The 24,774-nt window shown below is 42.4% G+C and overlaps 1 protein-coding gene across 1 annotated transcript; it reads left to right on the top strand.

The window, feature by feature from the left end:
- The first annotated feature begins 239 nt into the window (after positions 1 to 239).
- SPRTN (SprT-like N-terminal domain) lies at positions 240 to 23,367 on the top strand. Its single transcript, XM_077486196.1, has 5 exons — positions 240 to 601; positions 8,383 to 8,482; positions 13,350 to 13,478; positions 15,514 to 15,778; positions 20,490 to 23,367. The coding sequence occupies exons 1-5, from the start codon at positions 348 to 350 to the stop codon at positions 21,161 to 21,163; spliced, it is 1,422 nt and encodes a 473-aa protein (XP_077342322.1). The 5' UTR covers positions 240 to 347; the 3' UTR covers positions 21,164 to 23,367.
- Positions 23,368 to 24,774: the final 1,407 nt, after the last annotated feature.

Raw genomic sequence — 24,774 nt, 5'->3', positions numbered from 1 at the left:
CGCGGTACTGTATCAAAAAAATTGGCTTGGTCACGAATAGGGGTAATCTTCAGGGGGACAAATGGTTAAGGTATTTTAAATTTTATTTCATATATGCAATGATTGGTGTTGAGCTGGAACAGAATAGATCTGTTGTTCTGGAGTGACATTAGAGCGTGTCAGCTGACCAGCCCGAGGATCGGGATTGCGCACAACATATGCGCAGTATGCACGCTAAGCGGCGGGGACGCGTAAGGAATACAGCTGATGCTTCTGTTTACTTCCTGTGTACTCCGCCCACTTCCTGGTCCTTTGCTGATCTCACTTCCGGTAGCCGCTAGTGAATGGGGGGTATTAGTCGCTGAGCTATGGATGATGATTTGCTGCTGGCTGTCCGCTTACAGGAGCAGTACGATCGGGAGGCGGAGGGACAGACATGGCGCCCCTCTCAGGAGACTGTCGGTGCTGTAGATCCGCCCAAAGATCTCTCCATAGTGGACCCGTCCTGGGAGCTGCTGGACCCCAACCCGGACATCCATGCCTTGTTCCTCCAATTCAATCAGATATTCTTCTGGGGGAAGCTGGTCGGGGTGGAGGTCAGGTGGAGCCCCAAGATGACTCTGTGAGTGGGGGCAATGGGGGTCATCAATAGGTGTATGTGTGTATGTACAGCCAGGATCTGATCACCTGGTATGTTCTATACCAGTGATGGCAAACCTTGGCACTCCAGATGTTTTGAAATGACATTTCCCATGACGCTCAACTACACTGCAGAGTGCAAGAGCATCATGGGAAATGTAGTTCCAAAACATCTGGGGTGCCAAGGTTCGCCATCACTGTTCTATACCTTCCACGCCATCATCTTTATCATCACTGATTACCTCCACACTTCCTACACCAGTGGCGGCCCATCCATACGGGGCACCCCCCCAATCCATGCACCCGGCCCCCTAATCTACGTGCAGGGTGCCGGACGCTTGGATTCCAATGTTTTTATGTATTGGAGCCTGAGGCTCTAACGGACTTCAAAAGGGGTCCTCCCAGTTGTATGACAATAGTAAATGAATATTCGCTATTGTCTTCCTGATTCTCCTTCCGACTAACCAGGAAGCAGTTCCTGTGACCTGATAGGCCAGGGAGTTTTAGGACCAATCGGATCTCAGGACGCACTTCCTGTTCGCCCAGGAGGAGAATCAATGGCCCAGCTCTTAATTCCCAATGCCTCCAAAGCTGTTTGGTGTTAGTTTGCTGCCCCCCCCCCAACAAATATATTAAAGTGGTGTTTCCACCCCAAAAAAAAAAATAGCTTAAAATTCATTAAAAAATAATTGTAAAAATGTTTTTAATCACCTCTAAATGTCTGTTGCTAGGGGGGTCCCTTGTAGTCTGCCTCCTTCAGTGCCTGGGCACTGACATCACTTCCCCTTGGCGCTGCACAGTCATCTGGGACCTGTCACATGTCCCAGATGACTGTACCGAGCGCCGCTCACGCATGCGCAGTGGGTGCTCGGCTGTGAAGCCACAGCTGGGTGCCCACAGTAAGAAGCGGAATGGAGAACGAGGGGGGGCTTCGTTCCCCTGCATCGCTGGACCCTGGGACAGGTACGTTTCCAATTATTAAAAGTCAGCAGCTGCAGTATTTGTAGCTGCTGACTTTTAAATATATATATATATTTTTTTAGGGGGCACCCCACTTAGGCACCGGCCACCACTGCGTCCTACAAAGAGAAGGTGTAATTTCATATCACTGCAGCTTCCACCCCCCTGTGTCACAGCCTCATCCTTTCCTTTCATCACACCTTGTGTGTGTTTGCTTGCGGCGTCTTCTGCTGAGATCAGTAGAAACTAGAGTTGCCACCTCATCCCATTAAACCCAAACACATATGAATTACACAGGTTCTGAGGCTAATTTAATACAGATAAGGCACAAAGTGAGTTTATTTACCACCTTAATCAGCCACAGAACCTGTGTAATTAATATTTGTTCGGTTTTAAAGGGATGAGGAGGCAACCCTAGTAGAAACACATTAAAGCGGAACTTTACCCATAACAACTTGATAAAAAAAAAAAAATGTTCTTTAGCACAGATTATACATGAATAATTATGCACCAAAATTCGTGTGTAAATTGCTTCCAGCAGTGTTCCTATTTCCTCTTGTTGGAGGCAGCCATTTTGCTGAAGCTCTGAGCCCCTGAACAGCAGTAAATCATAAAGCAGAACTAAACCCATCAATTTAACGGTTTAAAAAAACAGTTCCATTCCTGGAATGCCAGGATTGATAACTGTCACATTTTCTTGTGTCCTCAACCAAACTGTCAAACCGTCAAATGATTGGTGTCATAACTGATTACACATGCAGCATCATGGCAGTTGCAGATCAAGCAGAAGCAACTTCCTTGGCTGTAAGACCCTTTTCACACTGGGGCACTTTGCAGGCACTACCGCCCGTTGGCGGCCAAATACCGCTGCAAAATTGAAGGTAAAGCTCCACTAAAAATAGCAACGCTTTACCACCGACGCACCAACTGCCCCATTGTGAAAGGGGCCTAAAGGATAGGAGGGTTTAAAGTATTTGTTATTGCAACATTTTATATTCCTAATATGTACCTGCTGTACCATGTACTTGTATGAAAAGTCTCCTTTTTTTCTTTGTATTGCTTCTTTTGTGTAAAATCCCTGGTGTTCCTGCCAGTCCCCCTGCTTCCCTATTAATTGACTACACTAGACAGGACATAGAGTGATCAGTCCTTTAGTTGTGCTGGGAACTCAGCCTTCTCTTCTTCAAAGGTGTTTTTATTTTTTACAAGATGAGTGTTTACGATCTGCTTTAACCACTTGCCGCCCGCCCTATTACAAATTGACGGTGGCAAAGTGGTTTCATAATCCTGATCTGACGTCATATGACGTCCTCAGGATTATGAGCTGCTGCGCGCCCCCGGGGGCGCGCATCGCGGCGATCGTTGTTGCGGGGTGTCAGTCTGACACCCGGCAACTACGATCTCGGTAAAGAGTCTCCGACGGAGACTCTTTACCACGTGATCAGCTGTGTCCAATCACGGCTGATCACAGTGTAAATGGGAAGAGCCGGTGATCGGCTTTTCCTCACTCGCGTCTGTCAGACACGAGTAGAGGAGAGCCGATCGGCTGCTCCTCTGACAGGGGGGGGGGGGGTCTGTGCTGATCGTTTATCAGCACAGCCCCCCCGAGGATGCCCACACTGGACCACCAGGGACGCCACCAGACCACCAGGGAAAAGGTAATCCTCCCTAAACCCCAGGGATGCCAGTCAGCACAATGGATGCCAATCAGTGCCCATAATGGATGCCAATCAGTGCCCACAATGGGCATCACTGATTGGCATGCATTATTGTTTGGCACTGATTGGCATCCATTAGTACAGTATAACACCTGTGCCGCCTATGAGTGCCCACCTGTGCCGCCTATGAGTGCCCACCTGTGCCGCCTATGAGTGCCCACCTGTGCCGCCTATGAGTGCCCACCTGTGCCGCCTATGAGTGCCCATCCATGCCCATCTGTGCCACCTATCCATGCCCATCTGTGCCGCCTATCCATGCCCATCTCTGCCACCCATCCATGCCAATTTGTGCCACCTATCAGTGTCCATCCGTGTCGCCTATCAGTGCCGCCTATCAGTGTCCATCAATGCCACCTCATCAGTGCCACTTCATTGGTGCCCATCAGTGCCGCCTTATCAGTGCCCATCAGTGTAGCCCCATCAGTGCTCATCAGTGAAGGAGAAAACGTACTTATTTACAAAGTTTTGAAACTGAAACAAAAAAAAACATTTTTTTTTTCAAAATTTTCGGTATTTTTTTATTTGTAGCGCAAAAAATAAAAACCGTAGAGGTGATCAAATACCACCAAAAGAAAGCTCTATTTGTGGGAAAAAAATGATAAAAATTTCATTTGGGTATAGTGTAGCATGACCGCGCAATTGTCATTCAAAGTGCGACAGCGCTGAAAGCTCAAAATTGGTCTGGGCAGGAAGGTGTTTAAGTGCCCTGTATTGAAGTGGTTAAACCTTTCTCTACAAAGTTTGAACGTCATACGGACTTGATCACAGAGGGTTTCGCACACAATCTGGTGGCTGCAGCCACTTGGATTGTGTGTAAAACTGGCAGGGAGACTCCTGCCTGTCAGGTGAAAGCATTGACTGCCTCCCGATCACTTCCATGCACCCACGGTACCGGCGTAAGCCCATTAATACTGAGCCATTTGTTTATACTGGGTGAGTGGTGGGTTTACATCCACTTTAAAGGATAACTAAACCATACAAAAAAAACAAACATGTCATTCTTACCTCCTCTGTGCAGTTGGTTTTGCACAGAGTGGCCCTGATCCTCCTCCTTCTGGGGTCCCTCAGCGGCACTCCTGGCTCCTCCTCTTCTCAAGTGCCCGGTTGGAGAAGCGTTCTCCCTCGTGGCACTCATGCAGGTGTGCTGCAATGTCCTGCTACTGCGTCTATTGACACAGACAGCAGGACTTGGCCCGACCCCCTGGGTCCCACGTCATTGGATTTGATTGACTGCAGCGGAAGACAATGGCTGCGCTGCGATCAATCTATCCCGAGACACCAGCTGGAGATAGTGTGCTTGTTCTCGGCACTGGGGGGTGCTGCACTATAGAAGGTTTTTCACTTTAATGCATAGAATGCATTAAGGTTAAAAACCATGAGGGTTTACAACCCCTTTAACCCCTTTGCGTCCATGCGACAGCGCAAACCTACTTTGCTAGGACAGCGTTAAATTACGTCTGCCCCTTTGCATGCTCCTCGCGCGTCACCTGCGGGTTGCGTGCGACGTGCTCTTCATTTGACGAGTCAATGAGACTTGGCTGATTACAGATCGGATCCGATTGCGGCCCCTTACCACATGATCAGCTTTCAGCAATGACAGCTAATCACGTGGTGTAAACAGAAGATCGGGAATCTATTTATTTATTTTTTTCTCGCGCTGACAGCGTGAGGAGAAAAAAAAGCCGATCACCGGCTTCTGTGAAAGGGTCATCGGTCCCGAAGAGGAAGAGGCACAGCCGCATCTGTGCTGCCTGCCAATGCCACCTGCCAGTGTATATCAGTGCCACCTATCAATGCCCAACAGTGGTTCCAATCAGTGCCACCTAGCAGTGCTGCCTATCAGTGTCATCTACCAGCGCCTATCACTGCCACCCCTCAGTGTCCACTAGTGCCTTCTCATCAATGTCCACCAGTGCTGCCTACAGTGGTGTGAAAAAGTGTTTGCCCCCTTCCTCATTTCCTGTTCCTTTGCATGTTTGTCACACTTAAGTGTTTCGGAACATCAAACCAATTTAAACAATAGTCAAGGACGACACAAGTAAACACAAAATGCAATTTGTAAATGAAGGTGTTTATTATTAAAGGTGAAAAAAAATCCAAACCATCATGGCCCTGTGTGAAAAAGTGATTGCCCCCTTGTTAAAACATACTATAACTGTGGTTGTCCACACCTGAGTTCAATTTCTCTAGCCACACCCAGGCCTGATTATTGCCACACCTGTTCACAATCAAGTTATTAATTAAATAGGAGCTGCTTGACATAGTAAGGTCCACCAGAAGATCCTTAAAAGCTACACATCATGCCGAGACCCAAAGAAATTCAGGAACAATTGAGAAAGAAAGTAATTGAGATCTATCAGTCTGGAAAGGGTTATAAAGCCATTTCCAAAGCTTTTGGAATCCAGCGAACCACAGTGAGAGCCATTATCCACAAATGGCGAAGACATGGAACAGTGGTGAACCTTCCCAGGAGTGGCCGGCCGCCCAAAATTACCCCAAGAGCGCAGCGACGACTCATCCAAGAGGTCACAAAAGACCCCACAACAACGTCCAAGGAACTGCAGGCCTCACTTGCCTCAGTTAAGGTCAGCGTTCATGCCTCCACCATCAGGAAAAGACTGGGCAAAAATGGCCTGCATGGCAGAGTTCCAAGGAGAAAACCACTGCTGAGCAAAAAGAACATCAAAGCTCGTCTCAATTTCTCCACAACACATCTTGATGATCCCCAAGACTTTTGGGACAACATTCTGTGGACCGATGAGACAAAAGTGGAACTCTTTGGAAGGTGTGTGTCCAAGTATATCTGGCGTAGAAGGAACACTGCATTTCATAAAAAGAACATTATACCAACAGTAAAATATGGTGGTGGTAGTGTGATGGTCTGGGGCTGTTTTGCTGCTTCAGGACCTGGAAGACTTGCCGTGATAAAAGGAACTATGAATTCTGCTGTCTACCAAGAGATCCTGAAGGAGAATGTCCGACCATCTGTTCGTGTACTCAAGCTGAAACGAACTTGGGTTCTGCAGCAGGACAATGATCCTAAACACACCAGCAAGTCCACCACCGAATGGCTGAAGAAAAACAAAATGAAGACTTTGGAGTGGCCTAGCCAAAGTCCTGACCTGAATCCTATTGAGATGTTGTGGTATGACCTTAAAAAGGCCGTTCATGCTCGAAAACCCTCTAATGTAACTGAATTAGGACAATTCTGCAAAGATGAGTGGGCCAAAATTCCTCCAGGACGCTGTAAAAGCCTCATTGCACGTTATCGCAAACGCTTGGTTGCAGTTGTTGCTGCTAAGGGTGGCCCAACCAGTTATTAGGTTTAGGGGGCAATCACTTTTTCACACAGGGCCATGATGGTTTGGATTTTTTTTCACCTTTAATAATAAACACCTTCATTTACAAATTGCATTTTGTGTTTACTTGTTTTGTCCTTGACTATTGTTTAAATTGGTTTGATGTTCCGAAACACTTAAGTGTGACAAACATGCAAAGGAACAGGAAATGAGGAAGGGGGCAAACACTTTTTCATACCACTGTATCAATTCCCATCAGTGCAGCTTCATCAGCGCACATCCATGAAGGAGTAAAATTACCTGTTTACAAAATTCTATAGCAAAAAAAAATTAGTTTTTGTTTATTTCAAAATTTTCGGTCTTTTTTTCATTTTATTTAACAAAAAGTGAAAAACCCAGCAGTGATTAAATACCGCCAAAAGAAAGCTCTGTTTGTGGGGGAAAAAAAAGCTAAATTTCATTTAGATACAGTGCTGTATGACCGCGCAATTGTGATTCAAAATGTGACAGCGCTGAAAATTGGTCTGGGCAGGATGGGGGTTTACAGGTGATACTCGAAAAATTTGAATATCATGCAAAAGTTAATTTATTTCACTAATGCAACTTAAAAGGTGAAACTAATATATGAGATCGACTCATTAGATGCAAAGCAAGATAGTTCAAGCCGTGATTTGTCATAATTGTGATTCAAAATGTGAGAGTGCTGAAAGCTGAAAATTGGTCTGGGCAGGAAGGGGGTTTAAGTGCTCAGTAAGCAAGTGGTTAAGGTTTGATATGTCGGGAATCTATTTACTCGATACAAACCGTATCTTTTATAATTTACCAAAAATGTGGTTAGTTTATTGCAGTTGTTTGCCCTGAAATTCACTTTAGTGTGTCTTTTACTTACATTTTTCTGTAATATCGTGTGACATAAAAAATTGGAACTACCACTATTTTATTCTCTAGGGCAGAAACCTGACCTGCTATTGGGCACTGAGGACAGGGTTGATGACCACTGCTCTAGGGTGTCTGCTTTCAGAAAATATATAATGTTTAGGGGTTTTGTATAATTTTCAGAGATACGGTCCTGCCAGCAAAAAGATTGATTTTAAACAGTATAAGCACTTATTTTTAATGTTTTACATAGCTATACATGCAAAAGGGGGGTCAGCCTGAAGTGATCTAGCAGGACTTCATTTTTTATTTTTATTTTTGCTTGGTATGAAATCTGAATAAACAAAGTTGACATCACCTTTAGAGAGCACAGTGCCCCTGGCTATAGTAAGTTAGGCCCCTTTCACCTGGCCATTCCATTCCATTTGTCCATTTTTCAGCTCTCCTTTTGTGGATGGAAAACTGAAAGTAATTCCATGAGAATGCATGGAACACCTAAAAACAGACTCACGTGGGCATACACATTGATACGACATTACTGATGTAAACATATGTCCTCAGTATATGTCCATTCAGTAACTCACATTTATGCACTAGGGCCAATTTAGACAGGATCCAAGTAACCTACACATATTTATTATAGAATCATGGCTATTTAAACATGTGGGCATGGTCAAAACAGATGAAAATGGAATGATACTGAATGGAAGACTGATGTGCAATCAAATGTAAAATCATTAGCTGTTTATATGTATTTTCTGCATTTTTCATAATGGTGTACAGGTATGTGAAAGGGGTCTTAAGGTTTAAGTCACAGAGAGCAAAGGATAAATCGGTGTATATGGCAAATGTATGTATTGTATGGCATATATTTATTTTTTATTTATTTTTTTGTATTCTGTTTTCTTTAGATGTGCAGGAGTTTGTGCTTATGAAGGAAGGGGAGGCTTGTGTTCTATACGTCTTAGTAAACCTCTGTTGTCATTAAGGCCAAGAAAAGATCTTGTACAGGTAAGAACATATGGCTAACAAAAGACCCCCAACAAAAATGCAGATTTCTGCTTAAGAATAATACAACATAATACAACATAAAACTAATTTCTAATGTGTTACTAAAATTACTATTCTTTGTAGTCTGCATTCATTGTGATGATTCAAATCTGTCAATATATTACAATTTCATTTTTTTTTGCACTATGGTAGCAATGCTCTGGGCAACCCTGTTTTGATTCTGCTTGCATCCCTTCTTGCATGAAAAACTCTTCCTTTTTTTTTCTTCTCACATTAATGTGCATTGATAATGTGTTTTTATTACTTATTTCACATGCATCTGTACATACATGAAATTATATATGAACATGCAATAAAAATGACGGCAGCAAAGATTTATTTAGGTAAAAAGAGGAGAATAGAGAGGGGAAAAGGGATGTAAGAGAGGTAGAGGAATGAAAAAGCGAATAATAAAAATATTTGAGCCAAACGCTGTCCTTTTGACCCCTTCCACAGGAGTCGCTCCGTCCGTCAGCGTTAAAGCAGTGCTATTTTTAGCTCCGCTTTACCGTCGTTTTAGTGGCGCTATTCAGCTGCTAGTGGGGAGGATTTAAACCCCCCCCCCCCCCCGCTAGCATCTGAAAAGGGGTTAAATCCACTCCAAAACGCAGCCGGTATCGCAGCGCTGCCCCATTGATTTCAATGGGGAGCAGCGGTGGAGGAGCGGTGAGTTCACCGCTCCAAAGAAGCTTCTGGCAGGACTTTTTGGATGCCCTGCCAGTGCACCGCTCGAGTGAGAAAGCCCTTGGGCTTTCACACTGGAGTGCATGGAGAAGCTGTTTTAGGGCGTTTTGCAGACGCTATTTTTAACGCTATAGCGCCTGCAAAACGCTCCAGCGTGAAAGGGGTCTTAGAGTATCTGCCCCACCTGACGGAAGATCGCTAGGTTTTGGTATCTCTAGGTCATGTGTTAAAATTTACATGTAAATTCTGTAGATAATCTGAAATTACACCATATAGTCCATGTTATTTGAAAATCATCAGTCTTCCCATGAGATCGTTCATACCATTTGGCATGCCCAATTTGCCATTGAGGGAGTTTTAGGTTGTTGACAATTTCTAGAGATAATAGCTTGTGTGGAATTTAGAAAGTGACATAGGAGACCCTTTTTTGATTTGTCTGTATGATACAGGTATCCTAGAGAGTACCATTTGGTTAGGAAATACAGAATCTGTGGATACGATTCTTTTAGTAACTGTTGGTAAAGAGCAGAGGGCGAGTGTTCAAGTCTGTTCGCCTGAAGAAGTAACGATTCAAAGTCTATTTGTGGTCTATTAAGTGATTGTAGTGGGGTCAAAGTTTGGAGATAATGTTGTAGTTGTGAGTATTCTGAGAATGCCTTGAAGGGGGCATGGCAGAAAGGCATAATATGAGAAAGTAGTTTGTCCTGTGTTAGCATGTGTTTTTAGGAGAGTCCTGTTTATTCTAGTCTATGATGGGAAGTAAGATTAGGTTAGGCCAGCCATAACAATAACCGCAATAACTGCAGTCTTATCAGCTAAAGCTGATAAGGCTGACAAAGGCAAACATTAGACATTGGCACAAGTAAATACTATGAAATAAATTAAGTAAGCTATGAACAGGGAAGTAGGGTTGCCATAGAAACGTTGGATTGAGAAGGAGGCTTGGTTAACAGTACAGGAAGTGCTCAATGTAAGGGCGGAAATACACTCCACTGTAGACTCAGAAAACAATACTTAAGATGATGCTGCCTTACCCCTGGAAACAAGTTTTTTAAAGTTTCTTTTAAACAGTCAGTAATATGCGATTTGGGCTGGATTACAGTGGCTATAGTTTGATAATTATTATAATGGACTAAATGAATAGAAGCATCAGAGTGGGAGAGTTTACTTCCTCTTTAAAAGAGAAATTCTTCTGCATACAAGATAATTTCTCAGAGGATAGTGATAGAGGACCTCTATTTTGTCATAGTTCACTTTAAAATTGCTCATATGCCCTAATTCTTCAAATTAACAAATAATGGAAGGAAGGGAGACGTGTGAGGATGTAATGTATAACAAAAGATCTTCAGCATAAAAGAGATAATTTTTATTGTTTTACCCCAACACAGATCCCTTTGATATCTCGGTTGTTTTGAAAGGCTTTAGCCAGATGTTCTATTGTTAAAATCTATAACAATGGTGAAAGCAGTCATCGGCCATGGCAGGCTCCAATATGGATTTGAATGGAGTCCCAAAGAATTTCATTAGAACCTATTAAAGCTGCTGAGTCATGGTAAAGGGCTAAAATTTTATATAACATATTAGGGCCCAGTCCTAATTGTCAGAGTGTTTCTGTAAGAAATCCCCGGTGAACCTGAGTCCAAATAGTTTCTCAGCATCGACTGATATTAAGTAAGCTGGAATCTCATGTTTCTGTCTTTTATTAATCATGCTATATTTACATGCTCTGTGCAATGGAGTCCGCCGCTGGCACTCCAGGCTCCTCTTCTTCACGGTGTACAATCATAGAAAGCCGATTTCTATGGTGGCACACCTGTGGGCTCGCTCCCAAGCCAGACTGTGTGTGCTTATCGACACACATAACGTTGCTCAGCCCTGTCTCCTGCTCCCTCCTCACAGAATTTGCTTGACAGTAGCAGATGCCAATGACCTTGCTGCTGCCTATCTGTCCTGTGAGGAGAGAAAGCCAGAGAGACCAGTGCCGCTGCAGATGGGCACCTTGCTGGATCGAGATTGGGCACATGTAAGTATAAGGGGGTGAGGGAAGCAATACTTTTTTTTTTTTTTTTTTTTTTTTTTTTTTTATCTTGGTGCAAGGGATGCATTAGGTGTTTTTTACACAGGGTGGATTCTGTTGTGATCAGCAGGGGATCTATGAGCTGGTCCCCTGCGGATACCGTGTCCGCTCAGTATCTGTCCACTCTTCTCTATGGGCAGCTCGTAGTAAATTGACTCCGTCGACCATTTAAACACAGCTACCTCCTATCTGTTTTGTCTAACTGGAAGAGGAGGGAGTTCCCTTTTTTTTTTTCTTAGTGGATCTGATCAGACCCAGAGGTAGGTGCGTAAGCGGACACAAGTTTATTTACACCTGCCTGTCTATAAGGATAAGTAGACCTTCCAATTGGGTCCACCTGAAAAACTGACAGGCGGACTTGATCAGAGAACCTGAAAGGGGCCTAAAGGTAAAAAATGTTCTGCCTTTAGAACCACTTTAGTTATGATTAGCTAACTTTTGCACAAACTATACAAAATTGTATGGGTCGCTGTGAAGCAAACCTTTAACCCTTTCGTGACTAGAGGTCATTGATGCCTGAATGCCCAGGCCAAATTTAGCTGCATCATTTAACGTGACAATAACATTACCACTTATTTATCTACTTAAATCATTTTTATGAAATTATTTTAGGGACCTATAAGACCCCTTTCACACTGGGGCGCTACAGCGCTAACAATAGCGCATGCAAAGCGCCCTGAAACAGCGGTGCGCTGCGTGTATATTAGAGGTGCGTGCGATCTAAGTTCTGGGTGACCCGCGATTTTCTTTTAGTGCCGCCAGTTCCGTGTAACCAGTGTGGAACGCAAATGGCGGATATCAGAACTGACGTCAGCCACCGGAACTGACGTCAGTTATTGGAGCGTGCGATGTGGCATGCCGCTGCCTGGTTGTGGGCGGGTACAGTGGCCGGGAAACAGCAGTGTGAGTGCGCACTGCTATACACAGTAGTAGGGGTGCAATGGATAGTCACCGATCCGTGATCCGAACGGGTCACCCTGCTCGGATCGGCACATGCCGCGGAGCGCTCCGCGGTCTTGGCCTTAGGAGAGGCCGCGGCTTCGGCCTAGCTCCGAAGCGGCAGCCATCTTTCTACACCCAGGCTGTTTACACTGTGATCGCTCCGACGGAGCGATCACTTGTAAACAAACCGGCGTCATATCATGACGCCAGTTCCTCTTCCCCCCCCCCCCCCCTGTACTAATCTGTACAGTGGAGGAGAGAGATGGAAGCAGCGATCCCTGCCAATACTCTGCAATACCCTGCCAATACCCTGCCAATACCCTGCCAATACCCTGCCAATACCCTGCCAATACCCTGCCAATACCCTGCCAATACTCTGCCAATACCCTGCCATACCCTGCCAATACCCTGCCAATACTCTGCAATACCCTGCCAATACTCTGCAATACCCTGCCAATACTCTGCAATACCCTGCCAATACCCTTCCTGCCAATACTCAGCGATACCCTGCCTGTAAATTTTTCAAATAAAACAGTTTTTTGAGAATCGTGAGAGAATCCTGATCTTCATTCTAAGCAAAAGAATCGTGATTCTCATTTTTCCCAGAATCGTGCAGCTCTAGTGTGTATACCGCTCCTCCACCATTCCTGCCCATTGAAATGAATGGGAGCGCGGCTATACTGCCGGCAAAGCGCTGCTGCAGCAGCACATTACGGGTGGTTTTAACCCTTTTTCAGCCGCTAGCAGGGGTTAAAAGCGCTATCGGCCGAATACCCCTGTAAATACGATGTTAAAGCGCCGCTAAATAAAGTGACGCTTTACTGCCAATGGACCCCACTGCCCCAGTGTGAACGTAGCCTAAGACTTTTATTTGGTACACTGTTGTCCTTTTGAAAGTGACCAAATGTTAGTTGTAGACAAAGTCAGTGACAACTGGGATTAAAAACCAATGGTCATGCAGAGTGTCTACTTTTCTGTCTTTTACTTTGGACTGTAATTGTTGTGTTCCACTTACTGATGGTAATGCTTTGCACTGAGTTAGGTATTTGCAGTTGACAGATAGACTGGTGGTAGTATTGTCTGTAAATCTTGGTGTAAGAAGTTGATTGATTTTGTCCTTTACAGACATTACTCCATGAAATGATCCATGCCCTTCTGTTTGTCACACACAACAACAAAGATCGGGATTCTCATGGCCCAGAGTTCCTCAAACATATGAATCGAATAAATGGTCTTACTGGTGCAAAGATATCTGTAAGTATGTCTTTGTTTGTCGTGTAGGTTTAATCGGTTGCGCAGAAGGGGTGCAGGCCCAGATATTTAAATTGAAGCTCTAATTTTGTATCTGAAAATTGTGTTTGCCTGTCTTGCACTGATGATTTCATTACATTAAAATAAAAAAGTGTTCTTTTATGATTTTTATTTTTTTATTTTTTTTTTAAAGGGTGCTCATAATTTTTACACAAAGCTTTTAAATGTGTTAATGGTGTTGACTCCTTTTTATATCCTAGAAATATTCCTTTGTACATATTACCCCAAATCCTCATCCCTGTGTATCTGTAATTGGGACATTTATTCTCCTGCAGAGCTTATGGTCAAATTAAAGGCATCTCTGCGCTTTTCAAAAAAATGCCAAAGCGCACTGTTCACTAAAACACAGGGATTGATCATGTAATTATTATTATTTTTATTTTACAGGATTTGAGTTTGTGCAGCACTTTACTATTTAAAAGGAGGCCGTACAGTTACAATACAATAAAATACAAGAAGGTTAAGAGGGCCTTGCTCATGAGAGCTTACAATCTAATATGGCGGGGCAAGTGGTACAAAAGTTAATAACTGTGGGGCTGGAGCAGATGGAAGAGTTAAAAGTTCCGTTAGTTGCAGGCGTGATAGGCTTCTCTGAAGAGATGAGTTTTCAGGGATCAGCTAAAGGCAGCCAGAGTAGGAGCTAGCCTTTCAGGCTGAGGTATAGAGTTCAGGAGTCTGAGAGGGGCTCTGGAGAAGTCATGGAGACGAGAGGTAGAGAGCAGGAGGTCTGGGTAGGAGAGGATGGTTTGGGTGATATTTGGAGACATCTCTAATGCTGGTGTCGGGGCCTAAATTTGAACCTGGAACCTCTGCTGTGTCAGACATTTCTCCTGGACAATTCCTTGAATGATCCTTCTTTGAACCATGTTTGTCCTGAACCTTGAACTCTTTGCTCCTCCCATGAACTTCCTGATTTAAGCCAAGTCTCAGCACTCCTTATTTGCCAGATTATTGTGCTCTCTCCAGGTAGTGTCTCGCTTTTGTCTTTCCTGCTGCTGCCCATATCTTTACTACCACTCGTTATTGACCCTTAGCTTGTTTCTCGACTATGCTTCAGCTTGACCCCAACCTGCAACTGCTTGTTTACTGGCTACGCTTCTGTTTGATCCTTATCTGTTATATCCACTACTGGACCCCAACTTGCTCACCTCCTAGTGGGGCGATCCTGAGGACTGCGACCTGGTACTAACTTGCAGCTAATCCCATTTCCACCATCAGTAGCTCTGGTGAACACGGGTTAGTACCTAGATGCTGCACCTCAGATGAGCCTGCGTTTATTGCCGGGGTCCCTCTACTGGTCTCTGAGCCTAACCCCTGACTTTGACAGCTGGGTCCACCCATACAACACTCTTTGGCTGGGAACAAATCCAATCTGGCAATTAACTATATCTGTGAAAACAGTTGGCAGGTTCTATAGACATAACCTAAAAACAGGTAAATGCCCAAATCAGGAAAAATATCTCCGCTTTCTGTAGACTCCTTTTTTATTTTTATTTTTTTGGTTATAAAATTTCAGTAGCAGTACTTTATTTTACCTATTTAGCCATCAATTAAGGCAGAACGTTTGAAGTTTGAAATTGTTTTTTATTCTCTAATTTATTAAATCAAATATGCAAGATTTTAGGGTTCTTTAGATCCCTTTTGTATTGCTTGATGCATTTTGAATTGTGTAAAGCCTGATAAAGGGATTTAAGGTTTTCTGAATAAATACTGGTGTCCTTAATAACTTTTATGTTAAACAGAAAAAGGGTATGATGTATACTACATTTTCTACAGAATCTCAATATGTAAGCCTTGGACCACAAAATCTTTCTAGAAGGCTATTTTTAACAAGAAAACAGTGGTATCATAAATGTATTCTTACAGGCTCTTCTTAACGTAAAATAAATGGACAATAAGTGTATTTGTATTTCTTTTTGTTCTGCTTTGACTACCATTGTAATTTTACTGTATTACTTTATCTTTAATACCTGATTAGGTTTATCACAGTTTTCATGATGAAGTGGATGAATACAGAAAACACTGGTGGAGGTGTAATGGCCCCTGTCAGTCCAGAAGACCATATTTTGGATATGTGAAACGCGCAATGAACCGAGCACCATCTGCAAATGATCCTTGGTGGGCTGACCATCAGAGAACTTGTGGGGGAACTTTCACTAAGGTGAAAGAACCAGAGTCCACTTCTCATAAAGACAAGAAAAAGGAGAAGGTTTCTGAAAGCCAGGCCAAGAACATGATAAAAGGTAATAAAGGTTTTATGATAAAAAAATATTTATTAAAGTGGAGGTCCGGGCCTTTAAAAAAGAGAAAAAAAAAAAAAAAAGTCAGCAACTACAAACACTGTAGCTGCTGACTTTTATTTAATAAGGGCACTTACCTGTCCAGTGAGCCCACGATGTCGGCCCCCGAGGCCGATCCAGCCATCCTAGCTAAGGGAAACGGGCATTGGAGCCTTGTGCCTTCACTGCCTGTTTCCTAATGCGAGGCACGTGTTGGGTGGCGCTTTGTGAATGGCCAGCTGTGTTCTGGGACACACACAGTTCCCAGAACACAGCGCGCCCCATTCCCAGAAGACAAAGGAGGAGAGGAATGAAGATCACTGTGGAGGAGGAAGTGGCAGATTAGGACGAATTGCCTAGCAACGGCCATTTCTGGTAAGTAAAAAAAATTTTTTTTTTTTTTTGAGTGGACCTCCGCTTTAATTTCACTCCTTCTGTAATTTGTCTAGGTGTTTCACATACTAAGGGCTTGAACTCACTTTAGATGTCACACAGGTGATTTGGCCTCTGGTCACACATTGCCACCAGCAAAATCACGTGGGAAAGGTTTTCACTTACCTCTATGGAATCACTCCCTCCTTGGCCCAAAGTTCTGCCAAATCTCACTCGCCAGCAAGGGAGCAATATCTCACTGGTCTGACTACCTATGGAGCAACTCCATTAACCATTTCCAATATGGGCAATGTCTGACATTCCTCTCCTACATGTACAAAAAACATATTTTTATTTTTTTTTGCAAGAAAATAAAGTGACACTAAACCTTCATTTTTTTTTTTTTTTTTTTAATAACAAACATAGCATACTTACCTCCTCTGTGCAGTTCGTTCTGCACAGTTTGGCCCAGAACCTCATCTTCTGGGAGAAGCGCTCTCCTGGGGGGTTACCTTGCGGGCGCGTTCCTGAGTCCAGCATTTGTGTCTATAGACACAGAATGCGAATGCAATACTAAAATAAAATCTCAATAAAAAAATCCTTCAAAATATTGCAGCAGTGCTTCTTGTCTAATGAAAAAGACAAACTTTAATATATGGGCAAAGATGGAAATGGAGGAGATCTATTGCAGACTTTGCTGTGATACGTAGAGAAAACCTTCCACCATACACTCCACCATGTGAGGAAAGATCTCATGTGGGGATGCACTCACCAGAAATGCAGCAATACTGTGCCTTTTATAGAAAAATACTTCTCCACCACTCCAATACAAACTTCCACCAGTCACGCTGTATGGGGCTCCAGTACCATATGAGAGGAATGAAAATCCACATAGTATAGTACCGCTAAAAAAAAGTTTTATTAATCAAGAATGCCCCCCCTTTACAAATTAGGCGTACCACATATAAATGAAAATGAAGCCCAAAAGTAAAGTACACTGTGCCTGTATGTTTACGTTTGCCAGAAAGATGGAATGAGCGTCCGCTGTGTACAGCAGCTGTCCTCTCCCTGATTCCTCGGCCCATGGAATGCACACGTCACTTCCGGTTAAATGTCGTAGCTCACTTCCCTGACACGTTTCGTCACATCCTGACTTGAGGATGTGATCTACTCCCCTAAGCGCCGGTATTTATATAAAGCGGCTGGCCTCGTAACCAATCACAATCTTAATGCCACAGTGCAGCCATTAAACCACTGTGCATCATACAGCTGTCTCCAGTAAATATAAAACAAATAGTGAGTATCTTGGTTACTTGGTCAATGCCGTACGGACCATAGTTACGTCAATACCGGATTAAAAAATGCATAATCGGTTTACAATTGACACAATATATAAATCCATTGATTATGTAATTACGTAAATAAAATTCAAAGAATTTAATACGTAAATATACATAACCCGATTGCCACCACAGATGCTTGACACCATCTGAACCAAATAAGTTTATCTTGGTCTCATCAGACCACAGACATGGTTCCAGTAATCCATGTCCTTAGTCTGCTTGTCTTCAGCAAACTGTTTTTTAGGCTTTCTTGTGCATCATCTTTAGAATAGGCTTCCTTCTGGGACGACGGCCATGCAGACCAATTTGATGCAGTGTGTGGCATATGGTCTGAGCACTGACAGGCCGCCCCCCCCCCCCCCCCCCCAGCCCCTTCAACTTCTGCAGCAATGCTGGCAGCACTCATACGTGTATTTCCCAAAGACAGCCTCTGGATATGACGCTGAGCACGTGCACTCAACTTCTTGGTTGACCATGGCGATGCCTGTTTTGAGTGAAACCTGTCTTGGTAATCCGCTGTATGGTCTTGGCCACCTTGCTGCAGCTCAGTTTCAGGGTCTTGGCAATCATTCTTGTAGCCTAGGCCATCTTTATGTAGAGCAACAATTCTTTTTTTCAGATCATCAGAGAGTTCTTTGCCATGAGGTGGCATGTTGAAATTCCAGTGACTAGTAAGAGTGAGAGTGATGACACTAAATTTACAACACCTGCTCCCCATTCACACCCGAGACCTTGTAACACTAATGGGTCACGTGACACTGGGGAGGGAAAATGGCTAATTAGGCCCAATTTGGACATTTTCACTTAGGGGTGTACTCACTTTTGTTGCCAGCGCTTCAGACATTAAAGGCTGTGTCGAGTTATTTTGAGGGGGCAGCAAATTTATATATATATATATATATATATATATATATATATAATTTTTTTTTACAAAAGTGAGGGGTGTTCTCACTTTTTTGTGAGATACTGTGTGCGTGTATGTATGTGTTTGTGTAATATAAATATATATACGGACATGCATGGAGAGGCCCTATAGCATAAAATGGTGGGCATTGCATACTTTTGTGTCGCACAATATTTTAATACACAATTTTTTTGGAAAAAAAAAATTATACTTTCATGAATTTTAATGTACAAAAACACAATATAATACCCAATTGTTTGGTTAACATCTAAAAAATGTTATGCCAAGCAAATATATACCAAACATGCCATGCTTTAAAATTCTGCCTGTGGAACAATGCCAAATTACAATACCTAAAAATCTCCATGGGCAATACTTTCAAATTCTTTACAAATTACCAGTTTAGAGCTACACAAAAGGTCTTACACTAAAATTATTGCTCTTTCTCTAATGTTCATGGCGATACCTCACACATGTGGTGTGATCTCTGTTTACATGAGTGTGCGGTACCTACGTGTGTTTTGGCATTTGCATGTGAGAACGGAGTGCTTTAAAAAAAAAATTTAACTTTAAACTGTACCCTTTTTTTTTTTTATCAACTTTATTGCTATTACAAGGAATGAACATTATCCCTTGTAATAGCATGAGCTGTGACAAGCCCTCTGGCCTCTAGTGCAGTTAATCAGGCACAGATCGTTCTGATCAGCTGTTTTACTGGTCGTTAATGGTCAGGTATACAAAAAACAGAAACAGGAAGTGACTAAATCTACCTTGTTTCCCATTTTTGACGTGACACAGTAAGAGGAACATCATTCGTTCCTCTCACTGTGTGCCCAGAGCTGGATGCCGCCGGACGCATCCTTATTGTGCTCTCCGATCACACGGGAGTGCCTGTTAAAGGCGGCATGAGGGGGCCCCTTCCACCGCCTGTAAAAGTAATCCAGTGGCTCATTAGCCGCTAGGATTACTTTTACTTTGTAGGGAATCACCTGCCCAACAAAATTTATATCTTGATCGTTGCTGCGGTGATGACCAAGTTATTGCCCTTCTCGTCCGAGGACATTTTGTATATGTACAGCGGATGGGAAGTGGTTAAAACCAGTGAGTAGTAAGTTGGTGAACCTGTCACTAGTGAGTTGCTTTTGTGAGATGATCCTTAGGATGAGCTTAAACCAGTTTTAACAGCAGCAACAGGTAATTAAAACAACAACGAAAAAAAAAAACGGCTGTGTTAATGCTAGTGACAGACTGCAAAATATATGTAATTTTTAATCTTGCCCATATTTTGAAGTTAAAGCTTCCAGTATATTCATTTTCCTATGTTCTGTCAGCTATTCTTATCTGCTCTGTTAAAAAATAAAACCCTATTAATTGCAGGACTCAGAGCAGTGGCTTCTTACCCTCCTTTACTACTTTGCTATACAGACCTTGTGGAATTTTAGGTAGAGAGAGTTTGATAATAAATGGCTTCTGCTGTGCTCTGTGTCCTTTTCGTTTAGAAAATCTATGCTCTGTGAATGAATTGCATCATGGGTATATGCTTTATATTGTACGTATTTTAATATACATTTTTAATATATAAACATTTTATATAAAACTAATTTTAGTAGAATTATAAACCAGAAAAATTAAAATTTGACACTTAACTTTTTTTTTTTTGGCTAGGATTACAATGCCAATGTGTACTGTATATTTTAAGATATTGCACTGGTATATGTGCAGATGAATGAAGCAGCACTTAAGGGAAAATCTGCAGACTGATTCCAAACCCTGACAATGGTGTGCAGATAAAAAAAAAAATCATTTTAGTGAAAACCTTCAAGGTATTGTGATAAGTTTTTATATGGTGTACAGGACAATTTAACTGCAGGTATTTTTAAATAAATGATTCACCACCAGTGAATGTTGGGTGAAAGTCACATTCACAACTTTGTAAATATTGCCCCTAGGTGTGTGAAGGAAACCATTTTAATGTGCAACGCAGTAGAAAATACATAGCATGTTGACCAATGATAAACCATATAGAATTTTAATCTTCGTATTTTATCTGTTGCAGAAAAAAGTGAGGCGATTGACATTCGTACGTTTATGCCTTTTACCGGTAAAGGTTATACACTTGGTGAATCCAGTAAATCTGTTCGAAGTGAGAAAGTCCAGAACGTCCTTCCTTCTTCACCTGCACTAACCAAGCCTGTGCCAAAAACTTCCATTAATGGAATCCTCAACTTTACTACATCATCAAATAAGACAGAGAGCAAAGTTCCTAGTTCCAGGTTGCCTAAAATATCAGTTGCCAACACCAAAATGTTCATCAACGTTGGTGGATCTCCAGTAAAACTGCCTTTTAATAGCAGGAATGTAGCATCATCGGTGACTAAAAGTGAAAAATCTTCTTCTACTATGACACAAAAGAGGATATCGTCTGAAATGCTAACTTCATCACAGAGTTTACCATCTACCTCACAGGAAACCAGGAGTGAAGGAAACTTTGGGCAAGCTCCTAAAAGGCCCAGAATGGACAGTAGTCAAGGGATTAAGAACTTTTTTCCAAACGTATCAGGCGTAAGCACTACTAGCAATAAACCAACAATAAATATCCCTTGTGACCAACAGAGACCTACTAACCAGGCCATCTCCAGTAGCCAGAATAAGAAAGTTAACTGTCCTGTATGTAATGCTGAGGTTCCTGAAGGGAATATAAATGTCCACTTAGACACTTGTCTATCATAAAAAATATATTCTAGTATTTTACATTGCTTTTACTTCAATCCTTATTAACGACTGTTTATCATCAGGATAAGTTTCTTATAAGTTTGTGTTGGAAGCAAAGATACAATCCTCTGTTAAACTTGACAAAGCTTTTATATTTTTGTGCAATTGCGTTTTAATCAAGGGCATCTGGATTGGTCCACTTCATGTACCTACAAAGACAGTAATATGTGAAAACCGGCAGGGGCTGTGACGATTATCTTGTTCCTTTTTTATGAAATTTCTCACCTTGTTCTTTTGGTTTTTATTTTTTGCACATGAGGAACAAAAGCAAATTTGTAGGTATTTTTTGGTACCAGATAGCATGTCTACAGTCTTAAAGTGCATTCTGATTAACCTCAGCTGTAATAAACCTACACCAAAGTTCAGCAGATAACGCATCAAGCATTAGAACACGAGTACATGCAGATCTGAATGCAATGGGTTCTGTTGACCTATGGTACATATCTATTATATCTTACTGTCCTTAATATATACATATGCAAGCTGTAGGGACAGGGAAACTCACGTTAAAGTGGCATTCCAGTAAAATCCTAACTAAGCCTAAATCTACTCCCACCCCTATTCTAAGACTATATTCTGTCTACCCTGTAAAAGGAAAGATGTCTAATCTGAAGCCGCTCCGATCTGGTCACATGACCAGCTTCCGGTTCCGGCTTCAGTGTAGAGGAGAGGCAGCAACAATGGCTTCAGAGCCCATAGGCTTACTGTAGCTGGTCATGTGATCAGAGTGGCTTCAGAATAGGGAAGTGTAGGCATCTTTTCTTTTACAGGGTAGATAGAATAGTCTTATAATGAAGGTGGAAGTAGATTCCACTTTAACTTTCAATAACACGGGACAGGAAGATGCATCTATAAAGGGTCTTCTTTCCTGTAGATGTGCCAAGGGCCTAATTTTATAGAAACTAAACATGTCACAAACATACAGATCAATGTGCTGATGAAACCTTTCTCAGCGCATAGTGCCTTACTAGCATCACATTTAACATAAGTGGAACAAAAATGGGAAAATCCTATATTGTTTCTTTTAGTTGTTAAATCACGGCTTGACAGATTCAGGGCCAATTAAGTAATCTCTGTGAAGAGAATATGTCTGATGTTTGCATTTAGGCACATGCAGCATGATCTTTCCATGCATGGGTCGTGGCTTTCTTGACTGACATGGACATCTGTTATCACTCCCATGCCTGATAGCAGGTGTTTGATTCGCTCACCATGCATACATGTGATATTTAAAAATAAACAGGAGACTACAAAGCCTGGTTCTTGGATTCTTCAAGGTTTTCCCAACACCAAGGACAGCTGTTTGCCAGTTCGGAAAAGCCCCAACCTCTGTGTGGGTTTACTCATGTCCTGGAATGTTTACGTTAATGGATATTTTATCAAATGTATCTGTTTTACTTGGAATTCATTTGTTTTAAGCTAAAGACTTAAAGCCGAACTCCAGCCAGCTGTAAAAATTAGCAAGGCAGTGTCGTCCTCCCTGTTGGCAATGCAGCGGTTAATGGTTTGTTTTTGTTTAGCGGCTCAAGAAAAAGGTAAAATATGTACCTTATTCCTCGCTTCTTCAGGCTTACCCTATGCTGCACCACTGGTCCCATGAAGCTGTTCCTCTTTGCCACTTGACCAGCCGTGACCTGTCTGACATCCTCATATGTTGGTCCTGTGTTGCACATGAGGCCCTCAAGGGACTGCCCACATACTGTAGTGTGCTTGCGAAATAAGGAATAAGGTAACTAATGCTGCTTATTCCCTACCTAGACAAAAACCATTACCCTTGCAGTGTGTGTGGGGGCGGTTTCCCCTGCTTCCTTGTAAATTTTCACAGATGATGAGTTTAGCTTTAAAGCGGACATACCTTGGACTCCTACTACACAAAATAAGAGGTTTGCTTTTCAGGTAAAATCGTAAGAAGTCATTATGTGCCTTTTACAGCGCACCACTGCTCTCTGTATCGGTGGTGGACTGCCCCAGTAATAACTGATAGTTCTTCTGAGTATGGGGGAATATAGTATACTTCTCTTTCCTACTTACAGAATGAAGTGCTCCTGTAAAGTTAAACTGTTACTTTGCCTTGGATGGTATAGGTTTGCTTTTACACCTTAATATTTATTATACCTGTTTGTTTCTTTTAAATGTTCAATAAATGTAATATATGTCCTTTATGATCTTGTTTTTTTTACTGATGCCTATAGGTGTGTCTTTATTTTGATGACAAAATAGAAAAATAGTCGACAACTCCAATCCATAAGAATAATTTATTGGCAGTGACCAATTCTCTCCAGCCGAGAACGTGTCTGTTTTTTTATTTTCCTACATGTGCCAATAAATGATTCTTATGGATTGGAGTTGTCGGCTATTTTTTTATTTTGTCTACCTATTTGGGTGTTGTCTGGAGAACATCACAGCCTGAGCACCCAACTATGGACTCTGCTCTGCCTGTTGGTATTCCCCTGTTTAGAGTGCTGCACCTTCTTGTTTATTTTAAGACCCCTTTCACACTGTAGGTGTTTTTCAGGTGCTTTAACACTAAAATTAGTGCCTGTAAAGTGCCTGAAAAAAGCCTCAGCTGCAATCCCAGTGGGAAAGCCGAGTGCTCTTACTGGGACACTGGACTGGCAGGACGTCAAAAAAATGTCCTGCAAGCAGCTTCTTTGCAGCGCCCCGTCCATTGAAATCAATGGGCAGCAGAGCGCTGGTTTACCGCCGATGCCCGGGCGCTGGCAGTGTGAAAGTGCCCTTCTAGTCAATAGTTTTTTTGGAAAAGAAGCAAGAGTAAGTCATGCTGCATAAGAAAAAAAGTGCCCTGACTTTCACTCTTTTGCAAACCCGCCATCCACTTTAAAATAAAAAAGGAAAATGTCTGTCTCACCCAAGAGCAAATACCACAATTGGACTACTATTGCGTCTTTATCTAAAGCTTGCCATAAACCAATGAAAATTCAGAGGAATTTGGGTGACCATGCCAGTTTGACAATTTTTCTGTAGACGGAGTCTCTGGAAATTCTCTACTTCAGTGTTTTTCAACTCCCGTCCTCAAGGCGCTCCAACAGGTCATGTTTTCAGGATTTCCCTCAGATGAAACGGCTGTGGTAATTACTAAGGCAGCAAAACTGATTAAATCACCTGTGCAAAATAATGGGAAGCCTGAAAACATGACCTGTTGGGGCGCCTTGAGGACTGGAGTTGAGAAACACTGGTCTACCCAACAGCACTATTTAGGTATTCTGACATCCGGTCGGCACAACCCCGCTATGCCATTTGTGTGGCTGTAGAATTTTCTTTGTTCAGCTTGTTGGTTAAAAAATATAAATCTATTCGTGTGTAGCCAGCAAAACTCCTATTAGGATTGTAACCTCTGAGCTAAATACTCCAGACTGCCATGATGTGCATAATGGAAATTCCTCAGTGATCAATGAGGGCAAGCTGGTGGTGTTTAGTTCTGGAATAAGAGATCCTAGTAACAAAATGAAGCTGGCTTAAAGTAAAGCATTGTATTCTTTTTGCCAGAGCTTTATACGTTCAAAGTAGCCTAAAGGGTAACTCCACTTTCATGAGGAAAGAAAAAATAA

The sequence above is a fragment of the Lithobates pipiens genome, unplaced genomic scaffold, assembly GCF_037356315.1.
Source record: "Lithobates pipiens isolate NorthernLeopardFrog02 unplaced genomic scaffold, aLitPip1_a1.2 Scaffold_18, whole genome shotgun sequence".
Classification (NCBI taxonomy): Eukaryota; Metazoa; Chordata; class Amphibia; order Anura; family Ranidae; genus Lithobates; species Lithobates pipiens.
The sequence above is the reverse complement of the archived record's forward strand: the minus strand, read 5'-3'. Positions and strand labels throughout refer to the sequence as shown.

Coding starts and splice junctions, on each gene's coding strand:
- SPRTN (XM_077486196.1), top strand. CDS start 348: ATGGATGATGATTTGCTGCTGGCTGTCCGCTTACAGGAGCAGTACGAT. Junction 602..8,382: donor TGGAGCCCCAAGATGACTCT/GTGAGTGGGGGC, acceptor TGTTTTCTTTAG/ATGTGCAGGAGTTTGTGCTT. Junction 13,479..15,513: donor TTACTGGTGCAAAGATATCT/GTAAGTATGTCT, acceptor ATACCTGATTAG/GTTTATCACAGTTTTCATGA.